This window comes from Letharia columbiana, assembly GCF_014066305.1.
Source record: "Letharia columbiana isolate WasteWater2 chromosome Unknown Sc0000012_s1, whole genome shotgun sequence".
NCBI classification, from domain to species: Eukaryota; Fungi; Ascomycota; class Lecanoromycetes; order Lecanorales; family Parmeliaceae; genus Letharia; species Letharia columbiana.
This window is the reverse complement of record NW_023501051.1, coordinates 181766-203330: the sequence shown is the minus strand read 5'-3', so window position 1 is coordinate 203330 and position 21565 is coordinate 181766. Positions and strand designations below refer to the sequence as shown.

Genomic DNA, 21565 nt, shown 5'->3' with positions numbered 1-21565 from the left:
AGGTAAGCTAGTATCAAGGTAGCTAAGGTAAGGTACCTTGAGGTGGACGAGAAATTTTGGCCAATGCTCGGGAGCTAGCTTTCTCTAGTCTCGTAGACAAGGCGGAAATCAGCCCTTACAACATACCTTCGGCCCACACCAAAGTAAACAAAGCCGCCTTGCAGCCATCTTTTGCTTTTGTACTTTTATACTGTACCTTGCCTATGGAATATGGAATGGGATATGGGATGAAGAGTTGACTGTGATTGACATCATCTCGGACTTAGACACTCCGGATTTAGGGTTCAAAAACCGGATTGAAAGGGTAAAAGGGTCAATTGCAGCGGACTTATCGCTGCCTTCAGTCTGAAGTCCGAAATGCACAACGCATACGTTAAAGGTCTTAAAGAACAAGGATTAGACGGAAACCGATGCCACAGTATCTCGACATCAGCTTATTTTTACATCAGCTTTTCCCTCAAGTCACCAAGCTTACGAAATCCCCACTTCCCATTCCAGCTCTGACAAAGCATCATTCTTCCGAATCTATCAATCTTTCAATCCATCAATCCATCAAACCTACTGCACGAGCAAACCATGCGTGTCTTCGTCACAGGTGCCGCTGGCTTCATTGGACGCGCCACCGTCCAAGAACTCGTCAAAAACGGTCACCAGGTGCTTGGTCTCGCTCGGAATGATGCCCACGTCGAAGCCGTCACCAAAGCGGGTGCAGAAGCGCACAAGGGAGATTTGAGTGATATCGAGAGTCTAAAGAGCGGTGCAAAGGCCGCGGACGGTGTCATTCATCTCGCCTTCATCCATGACTTTAAAGATTTTCCCGGAGCCTGTGCGACGGACCGAGCAGCCATTGAAGCCATGGGGGAAGTGCTGGCCGGCACGAACAAGCCGCTCATCATCGCTTCCGGCACGTTGGGTTTGCCCAAGGGAACACTGGCCGTCGAGGACACGGAACCCGAACGGGACATCCCCATGTCCGACCGCGTAAAGTCGGCGGATTTGGTCTACGCGCTATCCAAGGAAAAGCATGTGCGCGGCGCCGTGGTCCGATTCACACCGACGGTCCACGGCGCAGGAGACCCAGGCATGCTCCCGCGATTGATCGACATGTACCGCCAAAAGGGCTCGGTTGTTTACGTTGGTGATGGATCGGCTCGATGGCCCGCCGTCCATCGAGATGATGCTGCGGTTCTGCTTCGTCTTGTGCTGGAGAAAGGCACCGCGGGCGCCACCTACCATGCCGTTGCTGAACAGGGCGTACCGATGAAAGACATTTTGACCGTGGTCAGCGAGCATCTGCAGCTGCCGTTGAAAGGTCAGTCGGTGCAGGAAGCCATGGGGGCTGTTGGCTTCTTCGCCCATTTGCTCGGCATGGACAATCCCACCTCGAGTGAGAAGACTCAGAAGGAGCTGGGATGGCACCCTACTCAACCGGGTTTGGTTGCGGACTTGGAAGCGAACTACTTCTCTTGAGTCATGCCATCGAGAAGGTTACTTTCCTGTGCTGGTGTTCACAATCTCGTTCCAGCACCCACAGGATTAGGTTCACCACGTACTATCTTTCAAATCACATGAGCGACGCTGGATCAAAAGCCATTTTTTTAAGAATGAAAAATACACTTCACTCATTTTTCTGCTGCCATACCCCTTGCCAGTCGCAGACCCGAGAAGTGCCAAAAAGGTAAAGACAAGCGCTATGTAAATCCAAAATTTGAAATGCCCACTGTGACCAAAGCCTCCCCAACTCAACGACCTCACTAGGCATTGTTTCGCCAATGATGACGTGCTGCTTTTGTGGTAATCTCCGCAGGGCCCCGGGTATCTGCAGGCTTCCTGCCGCCCCTCATGCAAGGCTATGGAATCAAGGCCGCGGCGATGATGCCGAGACGCTGATGGATTTGGAGGCGAGGTCAGGGACGTACCAGGATCATGGTGTCATGGGGACGAAGGAAACAATACTAAGGAAGGAAGTATGTACAGGTGGCAGTAGGTACATATAGGCCGGTGCCAAGGCGCTAAATAGCGTATAACCAAACCCGCTTCCACGGTTCCACCTCTTGGCATTGGAATACCTTTCCGCCCCCACAGATTCAAATCATCAACTTTACAATCATAAGTCGGACTGTCCGAGTTTCAGCAGCGCTGAGATTGTGAGAGTATCTAGTAGAAGTTTCATACACAAAAGTTCAATTGAGAATTACTATTAAAGTGGGATCGAGAAGTTGAGAAATAAGAGAAGTTGCCCTTCAAAAAGCGACATGATCCGCCTCAGACAAAATGCTAATATATTCGTGAGTCTATAAATTAGTCATGTTCGTATTTACTTCCGATATTCTAGCAGCATTGAACTTGCAGAGATGATGGGTCTGATTTGTGCGTAGAAGTTTCTTATAATACAAACTAGTTGTGAAGTTGATAGTGTGGATTAGGGAGAGGGGGAGAAAATCTGTGCCAAGCATTGCCATGGATCTTGGATACGCTAAATGGCGCTAAACGCGGCTCTAAAACAGCATGTACGAATCATCATCAAAGATAATCTAACCAACGTGCATGATCTACAAAACAACACGAATCGTATAAGCAACTTAATTAAACGTGCAAGAAACCCATGTCCTTACATGCCTGGATGTACTTCCTCGCCACTTCTGCACTCACCTGTCCCACAGCCGCAAGGGTTGAGGAATGCTCGCGAGTCTTGGCTGTGCTCAAGAAAAGGCGCCCGCAAGACATACGAAGGAAGTTGTCATCCAACAAGTCGATGAGAATGCCCGCCGGATTGTCCTTTTCGACCGCGCCGGGGAAGGAGCGCACGCGTCTGACCCACTGCTTAAAGGGGATCACGTTGGTCGACGAGATATTGAGCGCGTCTGATAAGACTGGGATCATCTCGCGCCAGGGCTGACGCACCGGGTTATCGATATGGTAGATTGGATACGGAGCGCGCTCGGAAAGGAGCAGGTCACTCAATGTACCTGCAACATCATCGACCGGAGTCCAGCAGAGATCGCCATCAAAATCTGGCAGCACTTTCAACGTCTGCGACGACTTCATCAAGAACGAGAGATGCTCCATTGGGTTCTAGTACCCACTGGTCTTCGAGCCGGCGATCTGTCCGAGGCGTACAGCCATAGTGCGGAATAGGTCTGGACATTTGTGCAGAGTCTCATCGAGCATTCTTTCGCAGATGAATTTGGCATCTCCATAAACGTTGGGAAGGACAGACTCGATAGTTACTCTCTCCTCGGGAACTACCGAGTTGCCGCTCCAGAGAGGATAGTGCCCAACAACCGCGATGGAAGAGATGAATTGGAAGCTGAGCGTGAACCCTTTCGGACGCCGGGACGAGATATCTCGTGAAAAATCGATGAGGTTACGCATGACTTGAAATTGTGACTCCATTCCCGACAGAGGACGTTTCCCAGTCATTGGCCATGCATTGTGTATGATGTGAGTGACGGTATTGAGGAGACTGTCATACTCGCTCCTAGCGAGTCCTAGCATCGGTCTGCTGGTGTCAGTTTGCAACACCTGCAGCTTCGACTGGCATGCCGCGTCGAAGAGTATACCTTTCTCCTCCATAGCCCGATGTTGACGAACATCTGGTTTCGTTGTGCTTCGTCGGTTGAGGCAAATCACCGATTTGACATGAGGAAGAGTAGCAGTGTGAGCAACGAGGTGAGTCCCCAAGCTTCCCGATGCTCCGGTTATTAGCACGGATTGTTCATAGACACTCGGAGGGCTAGTCGAGCTGGAAGGAACAGGGGCAGCAAAGCCATGGGTGTACTTCCGGACATCATCGTCAACGGCCGCTTTGCGGGCTGCAGTGGGAACAGGTTCACTCTTTGCCGGTAACGGGACAGGGGGCTGACGGCTATATTGAGGTCCAGAAGCCAAGGCCACAATGATCCGTTGTATTTTGATCTCAGGGCTATGACCATCGGTCCAGTCGACATGACCGTACCCCACGGACTGCATGTCCCGCTCCCAGACTGACTGATGTGCAATTGCATGTTGCCGTCCATCTTCAAAGAGCCACCAACCCTCAAATAGACCGAAAATGAGGTCCACCCAGTACACCGGCTCGGTCATCTCCAGCATCATAAGGAATCCATCCGGACGCAGAGCCTTGCGGATGTTTCTGGTGGACTCCGTCAAGCTATGCGTAGCGTGGATGGCATTGCTGGCGATGATGATTTGTGAGTGCCGAGGAGGTCGTTGGCTGGGGGCTTCTCAATATCATGAACGCGGAACTTCATGAACGGATAGGCATTGAAGTTTCTCCGGGCAGCCGCCACAAAGGATCCGGAGAGGTCGCTGAATGTATACTCAACCGGGATATTCAGCTGGGCAAGCAATGCAGCCATCCCTTTGGTCGTTTCCCCAGTGCCAGCCCCCAACTCTAGGAGCTTCAAGGGGCCCTTATCTTTCGGGATCCTAGACGCAAGTCGGGTAATAATGTCCTGCATCTGCGCGTTGGCCAACTTATTCAGAAGCGAATCACCGTACAGCCCGGTAACCAACTCCCTTCCTTCATCGGTACCTCAAAGCATTTTGATCCCGTCACATTTCCCGGTCAATACATCCGCCAACCTGCCAGCAGCAAAGTGGACGAGTCGATTTGCTCACTCATGGTCGGGATAGTCATGCAGGAGGTTGGCCAGAACCACCTCGCTGGTCTTAGAAGGAGCTGTGATGGCAGTGCGTGTGATTTGCGAACCTTCCATATCGATCAGTCGTGCTTCGTGCTTCCTGTTCCAACATCTTGTGAAGATACTCCGCCAGCCGCTGGTGCTGGGGAACATATTCAATCCGTTCCAATCTCTGCCCTGCTTTAGACGTGCGGAGGGGACAACCCAGCTGCTCAAATGCTTCGACAGTCAGCGCAACACAAAGTTGCGTCTGCTTCGGTAAGACCGTGTCTATGTACCCTGCACATCGGTAGTCGGCAATGAACTGATCCGTAAGCCTCTTGGATTCTTCGAATGCTTCGATAATCATAGAAGAAGGTAGTTCAAGGCTGTCACCGGGTCCAGGAGAGATTGAGCCGTTCAGATGTCCCTTGGTAGTATTGTAATTTTCGTCACTCATCGTATTGTCTTCTGCGTCCGAAACCGACGTCAAGACGGTGTGAGAAGGAGTGAATATGGAACTGGCATCGCTTTGACTGCTCTCGGATGGATTTCCCCCTTCAGTTAGGTCAGCACCAGCCAGACCCAGGGTGTCTTGAATAAGTCGGACCAGCCCGCTGAAGTCAGCCACGTTGACCGACTCCTCACTTGGTAGAGAACATTTGAACATTCCGTTAAGCTCGCGCGCCAATTCCATTCCCATGAGGGAATCAATGCCAATGTCGGCAAGCTGAGCATCAGGTTGGATAGCATCCGGTTCGAGCCCAGAGATCTCTGCGAGGAGAGCCCTGATTTTCATGACAACGTCGGGGCCACCGGAGGCCTTCTTCTTTGGCTTGGGCGTCTCATCTAACTTTGGTTTCTGTGGAGTTACAACATCATTTGCCATAGGCAGTACTGGCTCAGCTTTGACGGACGCCGTCTTTTCTGAATGCTCGGAGACAGTGAGTCTGGAGAGAATCTTGCGCATGGATGCTTTCGGCACTTTGTGGTAGTTGATGCCTAGAATGACCTCCATTAACTTGCTGTTTGTCGAGTCGAAGATAAATATATCAGTCAGAAACAACTGATCAGAGGCACGATGATGATTACCAAGCACATCCCATACATCCGGGCGACTGTAATCGGCACCGACGTCTGGGGAGCGCATCCATTTCTCGAACCCAGTCGCAATATACATGTCACCCTGAGCTTTGTCGGTCATGCAGTTGACCCAGATTCCGCCAACCTGACCGAAGCAGTCGGAAAGGTGTGTGTCTAGCCAAGTCTCGCCGCTGTACTTCTTAGTAATACGCCCAGCGGACTCGTTACCCTTGCCCACAAGCTTCTGCAGACCGCGATACGGCTCTGCGTAGTCAACAACTTCGCCAAACGCCCTGTAAATATTACGACCCTGAATGATATCGTCCGCATCGTCGCTGTGAAGAAGATTCGAACAGCGGTGATACCCGATCAGGCGTTCATATCTGGAGAATTCGAGTCGCCATTCCGCATCATCGACGGAGACAAAAACAATTCTGCCCGTGACGTGCACAGTCAACGATGCATTCTGCGAGCTGTCACTGACAATTTTCCATTCCCAATTGCAATGGCTGGCATCATTTGCTTGAGCATCAAGCCAAACGGATCGCGACGGATCGATGCAGATAGGAGCCTGATTGTCCACATTATAAATCTTTGGCTGCAACCTTGAGGTTGTAAAGTCTGGAACACAGACTGGTGAGTGCCTCAACCGCGATGTCAACTTCAAGTGTGGCCGGGCAGATCGGCGCGGTCTGTGCAATGACATGGCCCGACACGAACTCCTGGTACCTAGGAGTCACCATGTTTATGCGGAACCGAGCGAATTGCTTTCCATCATCTTGGTATCCAACGAAGCTCCAGAGACCCTTTGGTTCTTCCGGTGTCTGTTCACTGACGGGTTCCTCAGACTTGGGTGGAGCCTTGGGTTCCATCCAATGCCGAGTCTTTTCGAACTGATAAGATGGCAGAAGCAAAGGCGTGTATTCGTAAGTCTGCAACCGGTGATGGGCCCAGAAAGTGAAATTCAAGCCTTCTTTCCAAAGACCGACAGACGCGTTGATCAGCTGTTGTAACCCATTATCATTAGCAATATTCATCGGTTCGAAGCAGAACGTCTCCGGCGATTGCAGGGCTCGGCTGGCCATGTTTGTGATGGTAGAATTTGATCCAGCTTCTAACCAGATACAGGACGGATACTTCTTCGAGAGTCTCTGAATGGCGTGGCTGAAGTAAACAGGATCTCGCATGTGGCTCGCCACATATTTCGAAGTCGGCTGATCATTCGACTGAAATTGAGTGGCTCTCTCCCAGTGAACAGTGGGCTCAGTGAACGTCAACCCTTGTCCAAATTTCTCCAGGTTGGACATCAAGGGTTCGACCAAGGCGGAGTGAAAAGCATTGGTGACGTTAAGCCTCTTGAACCTGATCGTCGAGTACGTAGAACTCTTTGTAATCGTCTTAATTACAATGTCAATGCTTTTAGACGAAGAGGCAATGGTGAAACTCCTGGGACTGTTGAAGCAAGCAATGGTGGTTGGGCGCTCCCCTGCTTCTTCGCAAGGTATACCCGTTTCAGCCAAGAGCTTTTCGATCTCATGCAGCTCAGCGTCGGTAGCAACCATTGAACCTTTTTCAGGACCCCAAGCGTTTTTAATGAGGTTTGCACGGCCAGCAATCATCTTAATAGCATCATGGAGAGAAAGAGCATTGGAAATGCATAGCGCTGTTAATTCGCCAAAGCTGTGCCCAACAACAGCAACGGGCTGCACTCCGCAGTCAATCCAACTCTTTGCGCAAGAATATTGCATGGCAAAAAGCATTGTTTGAACCTTGACCGGATCATCGATCGGAATCCTCTCAAAGATGCCAGGAAAGATACTTTCACACCCAGTTGACCGACAAACAGCGTCACACTGGTCAAGATGAGTGCGAAGGATCATAACGTTCTTGTAGACTTCCCGGCTCAACCCGACGTATGTAGAAATTTGGCCCCCGAAGCAGAGTATAACTGGTCTAGAAGATGGGTGCCCGACTGACACGGTGTCTATATCTCCCTTTTCAAATGCGGCCAATTTCTGTGCTAGCTGATCCGTGGACCGGCAGCTGAGAAGCAAGGCTCGGTCGAGCGTCGGGTTGGACTGCCGGGAGACATTGAACGCCAGGTTTGCCACGGACAAATCCTTACTACCCTTTAACTGGAGGAATGGACGGAATTTTGCACTATATTCTCGGAGGGCTCGGTCGTCCTTCCCGTAAAATCTGAAAGGAAACTCGATCATGATAGACATGTTCACGGCATTCGTGATTGGCAGGGAGGGTGCCTGAGTCACCACCATGGAAGCATTCGAGCCTGACGCACCGTAATTGTTGATCAGCGCCGCTCGGAAGTTGTCATTCCAACTTCTCAACTTTGTAGCAATCTCGATGTTATCCCCAGCAGAGGCGTTTATATGTGGGTTCAGAGTGTTGTAGCTAGGCTGTGGGGGTATAGCCTTCTGTTGGATCATGAGCAAAGTTTTGATCAGAGACACGGCACCGGAAGCACACTCAGTATGTCCAACAAGTCCCTTGACGGACCCAAAAGCAATGGGCTTAGAACGGACTCGGCCTCCTAAGACCTGACAAATACCGTCATATTCCGCCGGATCCCCAACCTGTGTCCCTGTGCCGTGCGCTTCAACGACCGTAATTTGAGAGGGTTCGAGTTTTGACTGAGCGAGAACATCGCGGAACAAGTCGGAGAGAGATGGGGCATTGGGTACAAAGATTGGGGTGCAATTTTGGTTCTGGTACACGGCAGTGCCGGAGATAGTCCCAAGAATCTGATCGCCATTGGCAATCGCTGCTGACATCTTTTTCAAGAACACGGCAGTAATGGCCTCCCCTCGACAGTAACCGTCTGCTGAGGCGTCAAATGGCTTACACTGGCCCGTTGGACTCAAGAAGGACGCCGCGGCCAAATTTTGGAACCATAAAGGGTTGGTCATCACGTTCACTCCCCCAGCGAGCGCGGCACTGCATTCACCGCTAAGGATTGATTTGCATGCCAGATGCACTGCAACCAACGACGAGGAGCAGGCCGTGTCAATGCAGAGACCCTGACCAGTCCAACCAAAATAATGGCTAATCTTGCCAGCAATGAAACTCTTGAGGTTGCCCACTGCCGTGTATGCATTGGGTTGATGACAAGCAACGTTGTTCTCATAGTCAGCAGCGCACACACCAACGTAGTATCCGATTTTCTTATCTGAGTCAGGGGAGTTGAAGTATCCAGCCTGTTCTAATGCCTGGTATGCCACTTGCAGCATCAGCCGTTGTTGCGGATCTGTGGAAGCAGCCTCCCGGGCGTTCTTTTTGAAGAGTTTCTGATCAAAAGCATCATGGTCGTTGATGAAATTTCCAAACAACTTCCTATTTGAATCGAGTTCCCGCCAGGCGTTCTCGAATTTGATGCGCTCCGGAGGCACTTCCTTGTGCTGAGATTTCGCTTCGCAGAGCAAGTCCCAGAATTCAGCAACATCATCCGCACCAGCGACCGTGATCGGCATGCCCACGATCGCAATATCATCGGGTTTTCTTATCTTTGGCTGGGTCTTAGATGCATTCGTAAGCGGTCGAATTGACTCGAGTTCACGCAATATCGATGGGGAAATACATCGGTCCGGTCCGAACGCTACAACTATCCTTTTTTGACCCTTCAACTTGGAATCATAAAGGGTCTTGAATGTCTGATACCAGTTCGAATGCTGAACAAGGATGGTACGCAGCGCATGACCATTGAGCCCGCCACTTGTAATCAAGCCGCTCCCCGAGTTTGAACGGGTTGGATATATCAGATCCGATGCATCTGGAAGGTGCAGGGTAGGCTGAGACTCGCAGAATTGGATCAGCGGGTCGATATCATCTGCATACCATTCGTTATGGAAGCGGCCGTAAAGGCTGATCTCATTTGCAATGATACCCACACGGCGTAGCTCTTGCTGTAAAGTGGAAGCCGTTCTCTCGGCAGTGGTCACAGTTGCCCGATGTTCGTCACATGAGACGGATAGATATGCCTGTCCACGTAAGTCTCACATGCAGACATATGAAGGGACGAGTGGTTTACCTCAGGAAAGCGCTTCAATATCTGACCCATTTGTTTAGCTGCCTCAGATGAAGTCCACGCAGTTGTAAACGATTTGGATGGTCCCTGGTTGTCCAATTCATCTTGTGCATCCACAACTCCTCCAATGAGCATTGCCAGTCGTATTGCCGTGGCGCCATATGTCTCAATTTGTCGGCGATCCTTACTGATAGACACAGCTAGTGCGCTCAAGAATCCCATACAGAACCCTAAGATCTCTGTCGATGATTTCTCGGGATGATCCCATTGCTGCCTAGACTCTGGCGAGGCGACATCGAGGTATTTCATGTATTCGCTGATATGAGTTATAATCACTAGAGGACTGAGGATGATGTTTGGAAGATGCGAAGACTCGTGGTCCAGCTTCCCTGTCTTGAACCATTCGCCAAGTTTTGTGAGCAATTGAGCACCTTGAATAATCTTGTATTTTGGAAACTCTGCGCGAATGCTTCCCAACAATGTGGTAGCTCCGCGATGGTGTCAAGAACCCATGCATTGCTTCCCATTTGCATTACCGTGGTCTGAAGAGTATGGAAGGCAGCTGCATCGAGAGACAGAGTTTGCGGTTCGAATACTAATAATCTGTTGCCCTCGCAGGGACGAGTGACTTGGCCAACCATGTTGATTAAGAGACCATAACAGAAAAAAGATGCTAGTGATTTCTAATCGACTGCGAGATTTGTTGATTGAGAGGAGCTCGAGTTCGTCTTCACACAGTATTTACAGCTTCAATTCAAGATATCCACGCCCGAAAATTAGATTGCACCAGGCTAACCACACTGCAGGACAACAGCTTCAGTATCGATGCAAACACTCCTAGAGGATTGCGATGGGACGGTCGACAAGCTAGAGAATGACTCCAACCTATAAAGTCCCTCTTGCATACACCCATCCTTCTATACGAACGTACACGTGCGTGAAACCAAGAGTCCCCACTTCTAGTGTTCAGTGATCTCGATTTGTCATTCCGAGGCCTGCTGAATCGCCTCCTTACCAAGAACTCCTCTATACTCAAGTTGTTCCCTGCCCTGCTGACACAATAGGAGACGTAGCAACATCTCTCCGGAAACCTCCGATAGCTCTGCTGACGAGGAAACTCCGGCTTCCGACCAAAAAACTCCGCTACTCTTTGCGAATCATTCGATGAAAACTGTTGTTCCGACTGTTCAGCTTATAGTCAAAACTGACAGGGTTGCTCTTCGCCGTTCGAACCTTACGAGGTGCCCTTTGTCGTCGATTCTAGCTCTATGACTCGGTATTTCCACCCAGGGCGAAATGTGAGTCATCCTAATTGCTAGCGTGAAGTTCTTCCATTTTCACCGTTCATCTCAACAACGTCTCGCACCAAAACAGGGGTATAGTGTTAGGGAGTCGTGTTTCCATCTGACATCACATTGACCGACGTATTAGCCACCTCTTGGCACTTCGGGATATTTGCAAGCTCATCGAAAACCAAGTGGTTAGTCGCTACCTGGCTGATCGCTCATATCTCATTGTCATTACAGTTGCCGGAAAAAGACCTTAAAAACATCAAGATGGAGAAGTACGAAGATCTAGATCGCTATCAGGACATCCTCGGCCAGCTACCAATGCTACAATGCTACTCCCATATCCTTTACATGTTCCCCATGCCCGAGGGTGCCACCAGGGAAGAAGTCATCTGCGATCTGGAGGAAGCGGTCACAAAAGTTAGGGACAAAGTGCCTTGGATGGGGTCCCGGGTCATTAATGTAGGCAAGAAGCCAGGCAATTCTTGCCTTTACCGAGTGCTTGCATGTCCTCGCCCAGAAAACCCCATAGACGTCGAAGAGGTATCGAACGCACTACCGCCATACGCCATAATCAAGGAACGAAAAGCGCCAATATCCGTGATAGACTCTGAACTGCTGACTCCAGTCTCTGCTTTTCCGCAAATGTTTGAGGACTCGGACGAGGACCCAGCGCACGTTGTCCGGCTCCAGGCTAGCTTTATCGAAGGAGGCTTGATTTTGGATTTTGCACTTCAGCACAACATGGGTGATGCCGGCGGTCACTTTGGATTTGTAAAGCTCGTGGCCATGGCAATGCGCGGGGAGGAGTTTCCGGACTCCCTCCTCGAACAAGCGAATCGAGATCGAAGGAACCTTTTCCCTCTGCTTAGCCCGGACGAGCCTATGTTGGATCACAGCCACCACAAACGCCCTCCCGTTGCAGCCGACGCTCCCCTCGTTCGACCCGAACCTGCAAGGTATCATATCCTTCGCTTCACAGCCGCGAAGACGGGCAAACTCAAAGAGCTTGCGAGCTCACCCGAGGGCCTCGACCCGGACGTGCCATTCATCTCGACGGACGATGCCCTGAGCGCCTTTTTCTGGCAGCGGTACACCACGGTCCGTTCGCACCGTTTTCCGCCCGAGACCAAGTCCCGATTCTCTCGCGCCATCGATGGCCGGAGGCTTGTTGGAGTTGCACCCGATTACATGGGCGACGTGATACACAACGCCTCGACCTGGCTGTCGTTCCAGGAGCTCACCGAGTCACCCCTTCCCACCATCGCTTCGCACCTGCGTGAGCGCCTGAACGGAACCAGCTCGGCGTACCACGTCCGCAGTTTTGCCACGTTCATCGCCAGAGAAGCCGACAAGTCGACCATCACGTACGGCGGGCCGTTGAATCCCGATACGGATGTCGGATGCTCGTCTGTTCGCGGTCGTACCGACTTGTATCCGGGGTTTGGCACGCTGGGCAAGCCGGACTTTATCAGGCGGCCGCCAACCGTCCCCTTTCCGAGCCTGGTTGTGTTCTTCTCTGGGGACTCGGGCGCATATTGCGATGCCTCAGCCTGCTTGTCTGACGCGGACTTGGAAGCACTGAATGCTGACCCAGAGTGGAATAAGTATGTTGAATATATTGGTTGATCGGTTTCCTCCACCAATCAGGGATACTCGTAGTATCACCAGCCTTGAAATTTCTGGTCAGATACCGTATGAATTGTCAAGTGACACACAATACTCATATACGAATGTGAAGTACTGGACACGGTTTGCAACAGTATTGTATAAGCGGTAGTGTCTTACCAGATAACTAGACGTATTTTATGTGCAGTCGCCGCTAATCGAGCTCCCAGTAAGCATGCGGTTGACTTAATCGGAGAAGCCCAGCCCTCGGCCCATAAGCATGTACCTACTCAACGAAACTCTTCTCCTTCATGACCATAAGATGATTTTGCTTTGAGACTCACCCAACTACAGACACCTCGGCAAGTTCCACTGGTGGGCAACCTCTGGCAAAAAAAACAATGCCTTCTTATAAGACGTACATCCCTAGGGATTTGATGCGGTAGTACTTTGTAACTCAGCACTAAGTATCTTTGCCTGAATCTACCTATGTGAGCCGTCCCTGACTACTAGGGTCGGGGTAATTGCCGGAGTAATTGAATTGAACAAGCACAAAGAGTGGCATTCTCCACCTGTGACATACTCCGTGCTGGTCATTCATTGACCATAGCAATGTTAATGCTATGCAAAACAATGATTTCCGCGTATCCAGTCAGAAGACTACTAGCAGCAGAATAGTCATGTGTGTAAATGGATCCTACACCAAATACAAAGTCTCGTCCGCCGCGGGAGCACACTCCAACGCGTCCTGACGATTTGACCTCTCCAGAGTCTGCCAAACCCTGAGGCTCGTTGACAACCATGGTATCCGGTGCATCCCTTGTCCAGGCAATTCTGTCCTTTTCGGTAGCCAAGCCAGCAAACCTCTCAGAATTATTCGGACCAAGTCTGTCGCCTGAAGCCCAAATTATCTTCCCTACAGACACCGACTGGAGCACGCAGGTACAATTGCGATGGACCAATTACCGAGCGCCCAAGGATCTGGGCGCCATTAAGCCCGTAACCGAGACCGACGTTCAACCTATTGTAGGCATCTCATTGCTGTCGAGTTGATGGTGGAGGTACTGAGACAAGTCACTGCAGGTGAGAATCGCAGATGCCAACAAAATCCCTTTCCTCACCACCGGTGGTGGTCACGGGATTTCAGACTATAGCCCTTTCAAGGGCATCGCAATCGATCTGGGCAACTTCAAATCAGTGGAGCTGGACGCATCTACGAACCGCCTCACAATCGGTGGAGCGACTGAGTATTCACAACTACACGACCTGTTGTACGATGCAGGACAGGGACTAAGTATGGTTTGCCGTTTGTTCAGTTGGTCAAGGGGGGACGTTCAACTAATCCGCTCATGTCGGCTTTTGTAGCACTGGCATCTTGCCCATGCGTCGGTGTCCTTGGGGCAACGATGGGCGCGGGTTTTGGACCTCTCAAGGGTCATCGCGGGCTGTTGTTGGATGCTCTCGAGTCGGTGCGGATGGTAACGGCAGATGGAAGGCTAGTCACAGCAACAGCGAGGCAAAATCCTGACCTTTTTTGGGCCGTTCGCGGAGTAGGCGCCAACTTTGGTGTCGTCACCTCCGCGACTTTCAAGGTTTACGATATCACCAACAAGGGGCAAGTCATGGTCGCCGACCTGGTCTATCCGGCCACCGCCAATCATACCTTTTGGAGGACCTTGCAGTCCTTCGAGCACGCAATGCCGTCTCGATTGGCCCTGACTGCAGTAGCGGTCTACAACCGGACCATCGATCTGGTGAGCGTCTTTTACCGGTATCATGAGAATCGCTAACCACCCTGCAGCCGCTGATCGTGCTCCATGCGGTCTATTTTGGTCCGCAGGAAGATGGCGAAGCTTATTTGGAGCCTTTCAAGGACCTTGGCCCCCTTGTGAGCAACATCACCATGATTCCCCAGAATACCATGTTTCCTTCTGACCATGGAACCTGCGTGCCTAATCAACGTATAAACCTCTACACCCTCGCCCTCAAACAGTTCGATCCGCCTACCTTCGACTCATTCTATGCCCGTCTTACGGACTTTTGGCGTGAGTATCCTGAGCTACCAAGGCCGCCTTCTAATAGGCAGCGCTTCTCCAACGATGCCGTGGCAGCGGTACCGGATGCTGAGACAGCGTACCCATGGCGTGATGCGATTGCACACATGTAGGTTCCCCTCCCCACTCTCCTTTTGCATGGATGGTCATTGACACATCCCGGTCCTTCAGGAACATCGAAAGTTTCTATACCGACCCCGGCAACGATGACGCCATAAATGAGTTTGTCACGCCGGCCCGTGCCCGGTTTGCAGAGACGAGCGGTTTCGACACCCTTGCCACCTATGTAAACTTTGCGCACGGAGACGAGGGTCCCACGGCATGGTATTCCGCACGCAAGCTGCAGAAGCTGTCGGCCTTGAAGAGACAGTGGGATCCGAAGGGGCTTTTCAGTTGGCACAATCCGGTGCCAATGAGATGGGACCTAGATATCAGTGAGAAGGAACACCTAGGGAATCAGAAACTACCGGAATGAGGTCGATTGGCTGTAGACATATCCGGACAAGAAAGCTGGTCTGCTCGCAACAGTGGGACTGTGGGTTAGTGGGTCCATTATGAGGCCATAGCGTTGGTGGTTGTTTGATCAACCGTTCCATCATTATGCGATATGCGATAGTAGGGAGACAGGTGGCCATGGCGAGTACTAGGTACTTGTATGACCACTGCACCAGTAGTTGGCTCTTCATTCGAATTGTTCTCTTTCAGAGCCATATCATTGTTCTCCCTCCCACCCACACCTATATATAGCTTCATTTTCACTCCAGGGCATGTCGCTCAGACATGGGAGTTTTTCTAGCGCTGGGGGGCCTTTTCTGGGCTATTTGCATGTCCAGAAAGGTCTTAGCTGCCCCAGTGTTGGATATGCCCAATCATATATCTACATATCTACTTGTGCATGCGTCATTTCTGTATGGCCTCACTGTTTGCGAGCACTAATCATCTCGATCAGATTAGCTTCCTAGATTTCTGTAGATAGTGGGTCAACACACTCCTCATTTTGATGAATGCACTGCTCGTATGGTCTTTATTTCTTCTTCAATGATCAACTAGAACTGTAAGGTAAAAAGCTTCATGTCATGTGATTCACATGTGATTGTCATGAACTCGTGGGTCAGAAGTAGGCCTAGCGTCTTGGCTGCGGTTACTTGTAGGTACTATGTTCTGCATGTTGGTGATTCGTGGTTTCGTCAAGTTTGAAGATTATCTCACTCTCCCACAAGAGGTACAATACTATGGTATGACAACTTGTGTCTATGTGCATACCTTAGTGCACGTGGAAAAGGACAACCTCAAGAGTAACGGACAAAGAATAGTTTAATTGTGCAATAACTAAGTCTTTCATGCGCCAGGCCGTATATGAAGGCTGAAAACTCCTTCCCAATGCTTCACGGTTCCCGAATCCCTCCATTATTCGACATACATTGCCTCGATCAGGTAAATGATGCCAAACACCAAGAATGCAAACCCGCCTCCCAGTGTTACTGCAGAAGTAGGTCAGCAGATGGTCTTTGAAAATGGAGTAAGCTTGACTTACCGATCCTCAAGCTGACCCTACCTGCGATAGCTCTACCCCCAATGACGGCGATTGCAGTACAAATTGCATGCCCGCTCACTGCACCCCCAGTCACCCACCAGTAGTCTTGGCCAGCCGCCATGGCGATCGTAGCAATTTGACTCCGGTCGCCCCATTCACCCAAGAAGGTCATAACAAAGGTTTGTACCCACGCTGGACTAAGTAGTAAGGAAAACAGATTATTGACTCCTGCAAATAAGCTCATAATGGTCGAGCCTCTGCTGGGTGAAGGACTTCGTGACCCATCAGGGGAAGACGGAGGAGAGTCCGGAGGGGCAGGAAGACGGGTGCTGGACCGAGTCTTGCGTGCATTCATTCTCCCCGATTCAAGTATGTATGGCGAAATCGAAGACCGTCGACGACCCATCTTACGAGCAAGTTCTTCTTTCTCCTCAAGCTCCAATTCTACCTCTTTCATCTCTTCGTTGACTCCTTGGTCCGGTGGAATTGCGTAGCCTTCCTTTAGCATTTTTGCCCCAAAGACAAGGAATAGCAGGGCCGCCAGTAGATTCGTATATTTCTTTGGAACGAGGGTAGGGACAGCGTGGCCCAAAACGGCAGAGAGGATTGTCATTGCAATGAGGGCGGTAAAGGCGGCAGAGAAGACAACAAGTCGAGGGTGCTTCATCGCCATCAGGGCAGCGATCAAGAACGTTTTGTCGCCAATCTCGGAAAATATGATCATCGTGAGGGAGAGGACGAAAGAGTGCAGCGGTTGAATGAGAGAGGCGGAATTGCCGGTGAGCATGGGGATGGAAGGTGTGAAGGGCGCGAGAATTGCTAGAGGGTCGCTCTTTGAGCCTGTGGCCGGAACAGGGTGTGGAAGGTCATGAGGTTTATCAGGGAGATCGGCAGGTTTCTAGAATAATGAAACGTTAGCAATTTGCATTATTTCAGTGGTTCGAAAATATCACATTACCTCCAGGCCTCCTAGCTCTTTCTGCTTATCTTTGTCTTCAGTCCCAGTCTCCTTGCTTTTCTTGCCCTCATCCTTCGCAGCCTTTGGGTCAAGGCCTTCTTGCTCGCTGTGAGGCAAAGGCGGAACCTCTTTCGGTGGATCTGGCTTCTTCTCTGGCTTGGCACCGTCCAACTGAGTTGCTTTTCTATCTTTATTCTTCTCCGATATGCCACCTTCAGTGCCTCTCGTACCCTCCTTTGGCCCAGTCCTGTGCGGATCATCCATCACACCATTATTCGTCTCTGGTATCTTGGGGCCATCGCCGGTAGGCACCCCTTCCGGTATGGGCTTCTTGATATCTGCATCTCCACTGTTTTCCTTGGCCTTCTTCCGATCTCTTTCCGCGCCAGTCTCGACGAAAGGTCCAAGGTGCGGTCTTCCATCTTTGCCGTCGACCGGAGCATCTATTGTCCCAATGCCATCCACGCCCGGCTTGGAGGCTGGGCTTGCTGATAGATCAGGAGGCGGCCCTAATTCCTTTCCATCTGCTAAGGCAACAGCTTCTTCTGAAGACACGAAGGCCGTAACGACCGAAGTACAAGGTATCAATACAAGCAGTAGTAATGATGGCAGCTGTCGTAACCTCATAGCTCTCAATGATATATTCAGGGCCAGATAATGCCGTGGAGAGGGTGCAGGAGCTCTCCTTCGCCTTCGCCACAATGGCAGGACGTTAGCAAATGAGACTGTAGAGTAATGTGGGCATTGAAAGGTTCCGAAAAGCCCAGACAATAAGTATGGAATAAGACGATGTGAAAGATAGCGAAGAGAATGCAGCTGGCAGGAGAAATTTCGATGTGAAAGAACAGGTCGCTGGCTGTTGCGGCATGCCAGTACCAGCACCCCTGGCTAAATTCGAACAAGTTAGCGGCATCGGATTGACTCGGTTCAGCCCTAAGGTACTAATAGGCTCAACCCTAAGTGCCTAATCAGATCCCGGTCACAACAAGAGGTGTTTACTCTCACTCACGCCCTTCTTCGCGACTTTGTCATCCTCAATTGAATTAGGTCTCTACTAGCATCTGGGCTGCTTTTCGTTGGATGGTGGATTTTGGCTTCAGTGGGAAATATATACGGGCGAAGGACTCTCAGCCTCAACAATGGCAGAGCGCACCTCACGCAGAGCTGGCAGCCGGCGCACCACACCCCAACCTGCACCTCATACTGCCCGTGTGGGAACCCAAAGTCCTCCCAAGCGAACCACACGGACAACGAGAAGCCAGAGCCGTGATATCAGTGACAGCGAAAATGGGAGGTCTGACTCGAAGGCACGGAGGGGCGCAAAGCAAGCAACTCCAGATGGCACAAACGGCGCTGTTGGGCAAAGTGGCTCAAAGGGTCGCAAGGGAAGGATTGCAAAACATGCTCGAGCTCAGCAAGGTAGGGAAGTCCATACTACAGATTAAGATCTCTGTCCTCACAATTCTGGGACAATTTTGCACCGATTACAAACTGACCTCTCTTAGATCTTTCCATGGTAGCAGAAGACCCGAGTGTTGTCTATCCAGACCTCGAGACTGCGGAAGATGGTGGCGCAGGTGAGAATGTAGAGGATGCTGGAGCGGACCAGCAACCAGCTCAACAAAGTTTTAAGTCCCCTGGGAGTCTATCTGCTTTCTCTGGAACTACCGCAAGGATCTCTCTTCCTGCACAGGAGCTCACAGAAATAAGCCCGGAAGACATGTTAGATACACTTCCAGATCTTTCGGATGCTTCAGATAAATTGTTAAGCTTTGTGATTCCCACCGAAATATCCGAAACCTCAGTTTCTAGGACCATGGCACAATTACAGAAGAAGGATACTCGTGAAAACAAGAAGCTCCAGCGGTTGAGTGACATATTCGAAAGGCAACGAAAAGAGTATGGAGGCGACTCGTACATCAATGTGGGAAAGACGTTGAGGAGACTATTGGGAAGAAAGGCTGGTCCCATAGACGAACAGACTGCCTCATGGCGTCCGGACGCATTATTGCAAAAGGCAAATCTTGCACTCCTGGTGTCGCGAATGTTGACAATTGTGGGACGAGATCAGAATGATCAATTCCTTGAAGACATTGCTGGCACCTTTCCCCAACCTTTCGCACAGGGGCTTGGGCGTCCTGAAAGTTTGACACCTGAGTGCAGCGCCTTAACTGATGGAACGTTTCGAGTGGCACTGCAGGTTCGCACTCAAGAAGCCATCATGCTACTTGCCCGTCATGTCGAGAAAATCAATTTCGACTCGGACACCGCACTGCTTCAGTTGTTCTACGATGCGAACAACTTAAAGGGATGGGCCGTAGCCGGATTAAGGACTGAAGAGCTGAGAAGGGAGTTCAAGGACACAATCCTAGGACGCGTAGAACAACTGCGGGAAGCTTTTAGAGCCAGCGTCTCAACGTCTTCCGACGACCAGTCGTCCGGTATTGAGTCTCTCCGAACGAAGTTTCCCTGGACTACCTTCGCCCGACAACTGGTCGCATGGGCTGTTCAACGCCTCACCGAAATTGAGATCCAGACGACTACTTATGGTGGTACTCAGGCTATATGCCAAGGGCTCATCGATGTAGTTCAGAGCGGCAGACTTGGGCAGTCACTAGAAAGTGACGGTGCTGATAACGAGAGCGACGGCTCGGAAGTACGGTTGGAATATGATACGCCTTCCGAATCGCGTGCCACCTCGGAGCTGCAGGATACTTCAACCAGACATGCGAAAGCTGACGAACTAAATTTGGCGCAATTCAGGTTAGTAGATACATTCCAATCCTGGAATTTAGGAAGCCTCTTTATGCTGACAATCTATCGTAGCGCCGACTCAAACAAAGTTAAGAGCGCCGCCGCTTATCTAAAACAAAGACAAGCAGACCGGAAAGTCACAAAGGCTACAGAACAGATTTCGTTGACGCAAAACCAGGGTACAGCTTCAGATATTCAGGTGGCGTCCACAGCAGGACCGTTCATGCGAGCATTAACTCCCCAACGAAATTATAACGAGCAAGTCATTCCTTCTCCCGCCCCAGCCAATGTTCCATACGGGCAAGCGCCGTCGGCAGGTCAAGACGACAACTGGCGCTCTGAAGACAACGAAGAGGAAGACATCGCCATTAGAAGAAACGCCCAAGCGTCGGATGCGTATCGAACGCAACGGGAAGCTGAAAGCAACAAGGAGAACGTTGCCGAGATACCAGGATCGCAACACACTAAGACTGCTAAGAAGCGTAGTATCTACGATCGGGACCCGCTTGCTGATAAGGTTTCTCCCATTGACTGGCCAGACTCGGATCCCAATGACGAACAGAGTGAGATCAGCGCGGATGAAGGCTTTCAGGTCCAGGCAGAGTCTTCCAATGCTGCGATGCAGCGTCGTTTGAAACCTGCAACCAAACGACCTGCGTCTGAGCCCGCCAGGCTTCAACGCCAATCACCGAAGAAGGTCCGCGTCCAAGAGGCCATTGATCCACACCTTTTAGATGGCAGCGCAGATTTCGCACGTGACGAGCAAGAGACCGAAGTGCCGCTTTCTCAAGCCTATGATGAATACGTGAGAGTGAATAAATCAGCAAAACAGAAGATGGCAGTGGTGACAAAGCTGCCCCAAAGACGTAGCGCGTGGACGGGCGCTGAGACGGAAATGCTCTACTACTTAATTACTGAGCATGGGACCAGTTGGAAGCTCCTTAAGGAACAAGATTCGGAGCAAGGCTACGTCCTAGAAGCGCGAGATCAGGTCGCGCTCAAGGACAAGGCTCGAAATATGAAGATGGATTATCTCAAGTACGTATACAAATTGAATTATCTTTTCGTTAAGCTGACTAGGCAATCAGGGCAGGTAGAGTCCTGCCACAGAACTTCGAGCGCATTCCCCTGAGCCAGCTGCAGATCAAGAGATTGAGGGATGGCGGCATTGAATACGATCCTGAGACGGGGACAAGGGTCGATGCTGAAGTAATTGACTGATGATGAAGCAGTCTGGTGGACTTGGTCATGGATAGAGGAGGAGTTGCAGGGAATGTCACATCGCTGTGGCTTTAATATCTGGATTGCAATTGCCATGAGATACCCTGTTCTCAACATCCATTGTTTTCACGCAAAACGAAGGATTCAATTTACTACATCCGAATGCCAAACACGAAAGCCCTGAGAGCGATTTGAGGCCGTGTCCTGCTCAAAGGCCTTCGAAATGTAACACCACGAGCCGGGAATGGCGACTTCAAAACTGCTAATCCCCTCAGCGACAGCCGCTACCGCGACTCCCTTATCCTGGTCCGAGCCCTTTCCCAATGGCCGCAACAGTGGGACTGTGGGTTAGTGGGTCCATTATGAGGCCATAGCGTTGGTGGTTGTTTGATCAACC

The 21565-nt window shown here is 50.8% G+C and overlaps 9 protein-coding genes across 9 annotated transcripts; 5 read left to right on the top strand and 4 right to left on the bottom strand.

The window, feature by feature from the left end:
* Positions 1-576: 576 nt before the first annotated feature.
* On the top strand, positions 577-1470 carry HO173_004875 (uncharacterized protein; the record flags this gene model as incomplete). The annotated part of the gene is made up of 1 exon (XM_037306793.1): positions 577-1470. The coding sequence occupies one exon, from the start codon at positions 577-579 to the stop codon at positions 1468-1470; it is 894 nt and encodes a 297-aa protein (XP_037166328.1).
* Positions 1471-2586: 1116 nt separating this feature from the next.
* On the bottom strand, positions 2587-4098 carry HO173_004874 (uncharacterized protein; the record flags this gene model as incomplete). The annotated part of the gene is made up of 2 exons (XM_037306792.1): positions 2587-3014; positions 3087-4098. The coding sequence occupies 2 exons, from the start codon at positions 4096-4098 to the stop codon at positions 2587-2589; spliced, it is 1440 nt and encodes a 479-aa protein (XP_037166327.1).
* Positions 4099-4148: 50 nt separating this feature from the next.
* On the bottom strand, positions 4149-4463 carry HO173_004873 (uncharacterized protein; the record flags this gene model as incomplete). The annotated part of the gene is made up of 1 exon (XM_037306791.1): positions 4149-4463. One exon carries the CDS (start codon positions 4461-4463, stop codon positions 4149-4151), a length of 315 nt encoding a protein of 104 aa, XP_037166326.1.
* Positions 4464-4619: 156 nt separating this feature from the next.
* Positions 4620-10391, bottom strand: HO173_004872 (uncharacterized protein; the record flags this gene model as incomplete). The annotated part of the gene is made up of 5 exons (XM_037306790.1): positions 4620-4854; positions 4925-6306; positions 6359-9703; positions 9754-10143; positions 10287-10391. The coding sequence occupies 5 exons, from the start codon at positions 10389-10391 to the stop codon at positions 4620-4622; spliced, it is 5457 nt and encodes a 1818-aa protein (XP_037166325.1).
* Positions 10392-11306: 915 nt separating this feature from the next.
* HO173_004871 (uncharacterized protein) lies at positions 11307-12668 on the top strand (the record flags this gene model as incomplete). The annotated part of the gene is made up of 1 exon (XM_037306789.1): positions 11307-12668. One exon carries the CDS (start codon positions 11307-11309, stop codon positions 12666-12668), a length of 1362 nt encoding a protein of 453 aa, XP_037166324.1.
* Positions 12669-13448: 780 nt separating this feature from the next.
* HO173_004870 (uncharacterized protein) lies at positions 13449-14012 on the top strand (the record flags this gene model as incomplete). The annotated part of the gene is made up of 2 exons (XM_037306788.1): positions 13449-13673; positions 13731-14012. 2 exons carry the CDS (start codon positions 13449-13451, stop codon positions 14010-14012), a joined length of 507 nt encoding a protein of 168 aa, XP_037166323.1.
* Positions 14013-14053: 41 nt separating this feature from the next.
* On the top strand, positions 14054-15176 carry HO173_004869 (uncharacterized protein; the record flags this gene model as incomplete). Its single annotated transcript, XM_037306787.1, has 3 exons — positions 14054-14401; positions 14449-14810; positions 14873-15176. The coding sequence occupies 3 exons, from the start codon at positions 14054-14056 to the stop codon at positions 15174-15176; spliced, it is 1014 nt and encodes a 337-aa protein (XP_037166322.1).
* A 932-nt stretch (positions 15177-16108) lies between these two features.
* HO173_004868 (uncharacterized protein) lies at positions 16109-17820 on the bottom strand (the record flags this gene model as incomplete). Its single annotated transcript, XM_037306786.1, has 3 exons — positions 16109-16182; positions 16236-17133; positions 17194-17820. The coding sequence occupies 3 exons, from the start codon at positions 17818-17820 to the stop codon at positions 16109-16111; spliced, it is 1599 nt and encodes a 532-aa protein (XP_037166321.1).
* A 512-nt stretch (positions 17821-18332) lies between these two features.
* On the top strand, positions 18333-21168 carry HO173_004867 (uncharacterized protein; the record flags this gene model as incomplete). The annotated part of the gene is made up of 4 exons (XM_037306785.1): positions 18333-18612; positions 18699-19956; positions 20020-20985; positions 21036-21168. The coding sequence occupies 4 exons, from the start codon at positions 18333-18335 to the stop codon at positions 21166-21168; spliced, it is 2637 nt and encodes an 878-aa protein (XP_037166320.1).
* Between the last annotated feature and the right edge of the window lie 397 nt (positions 21169-21565).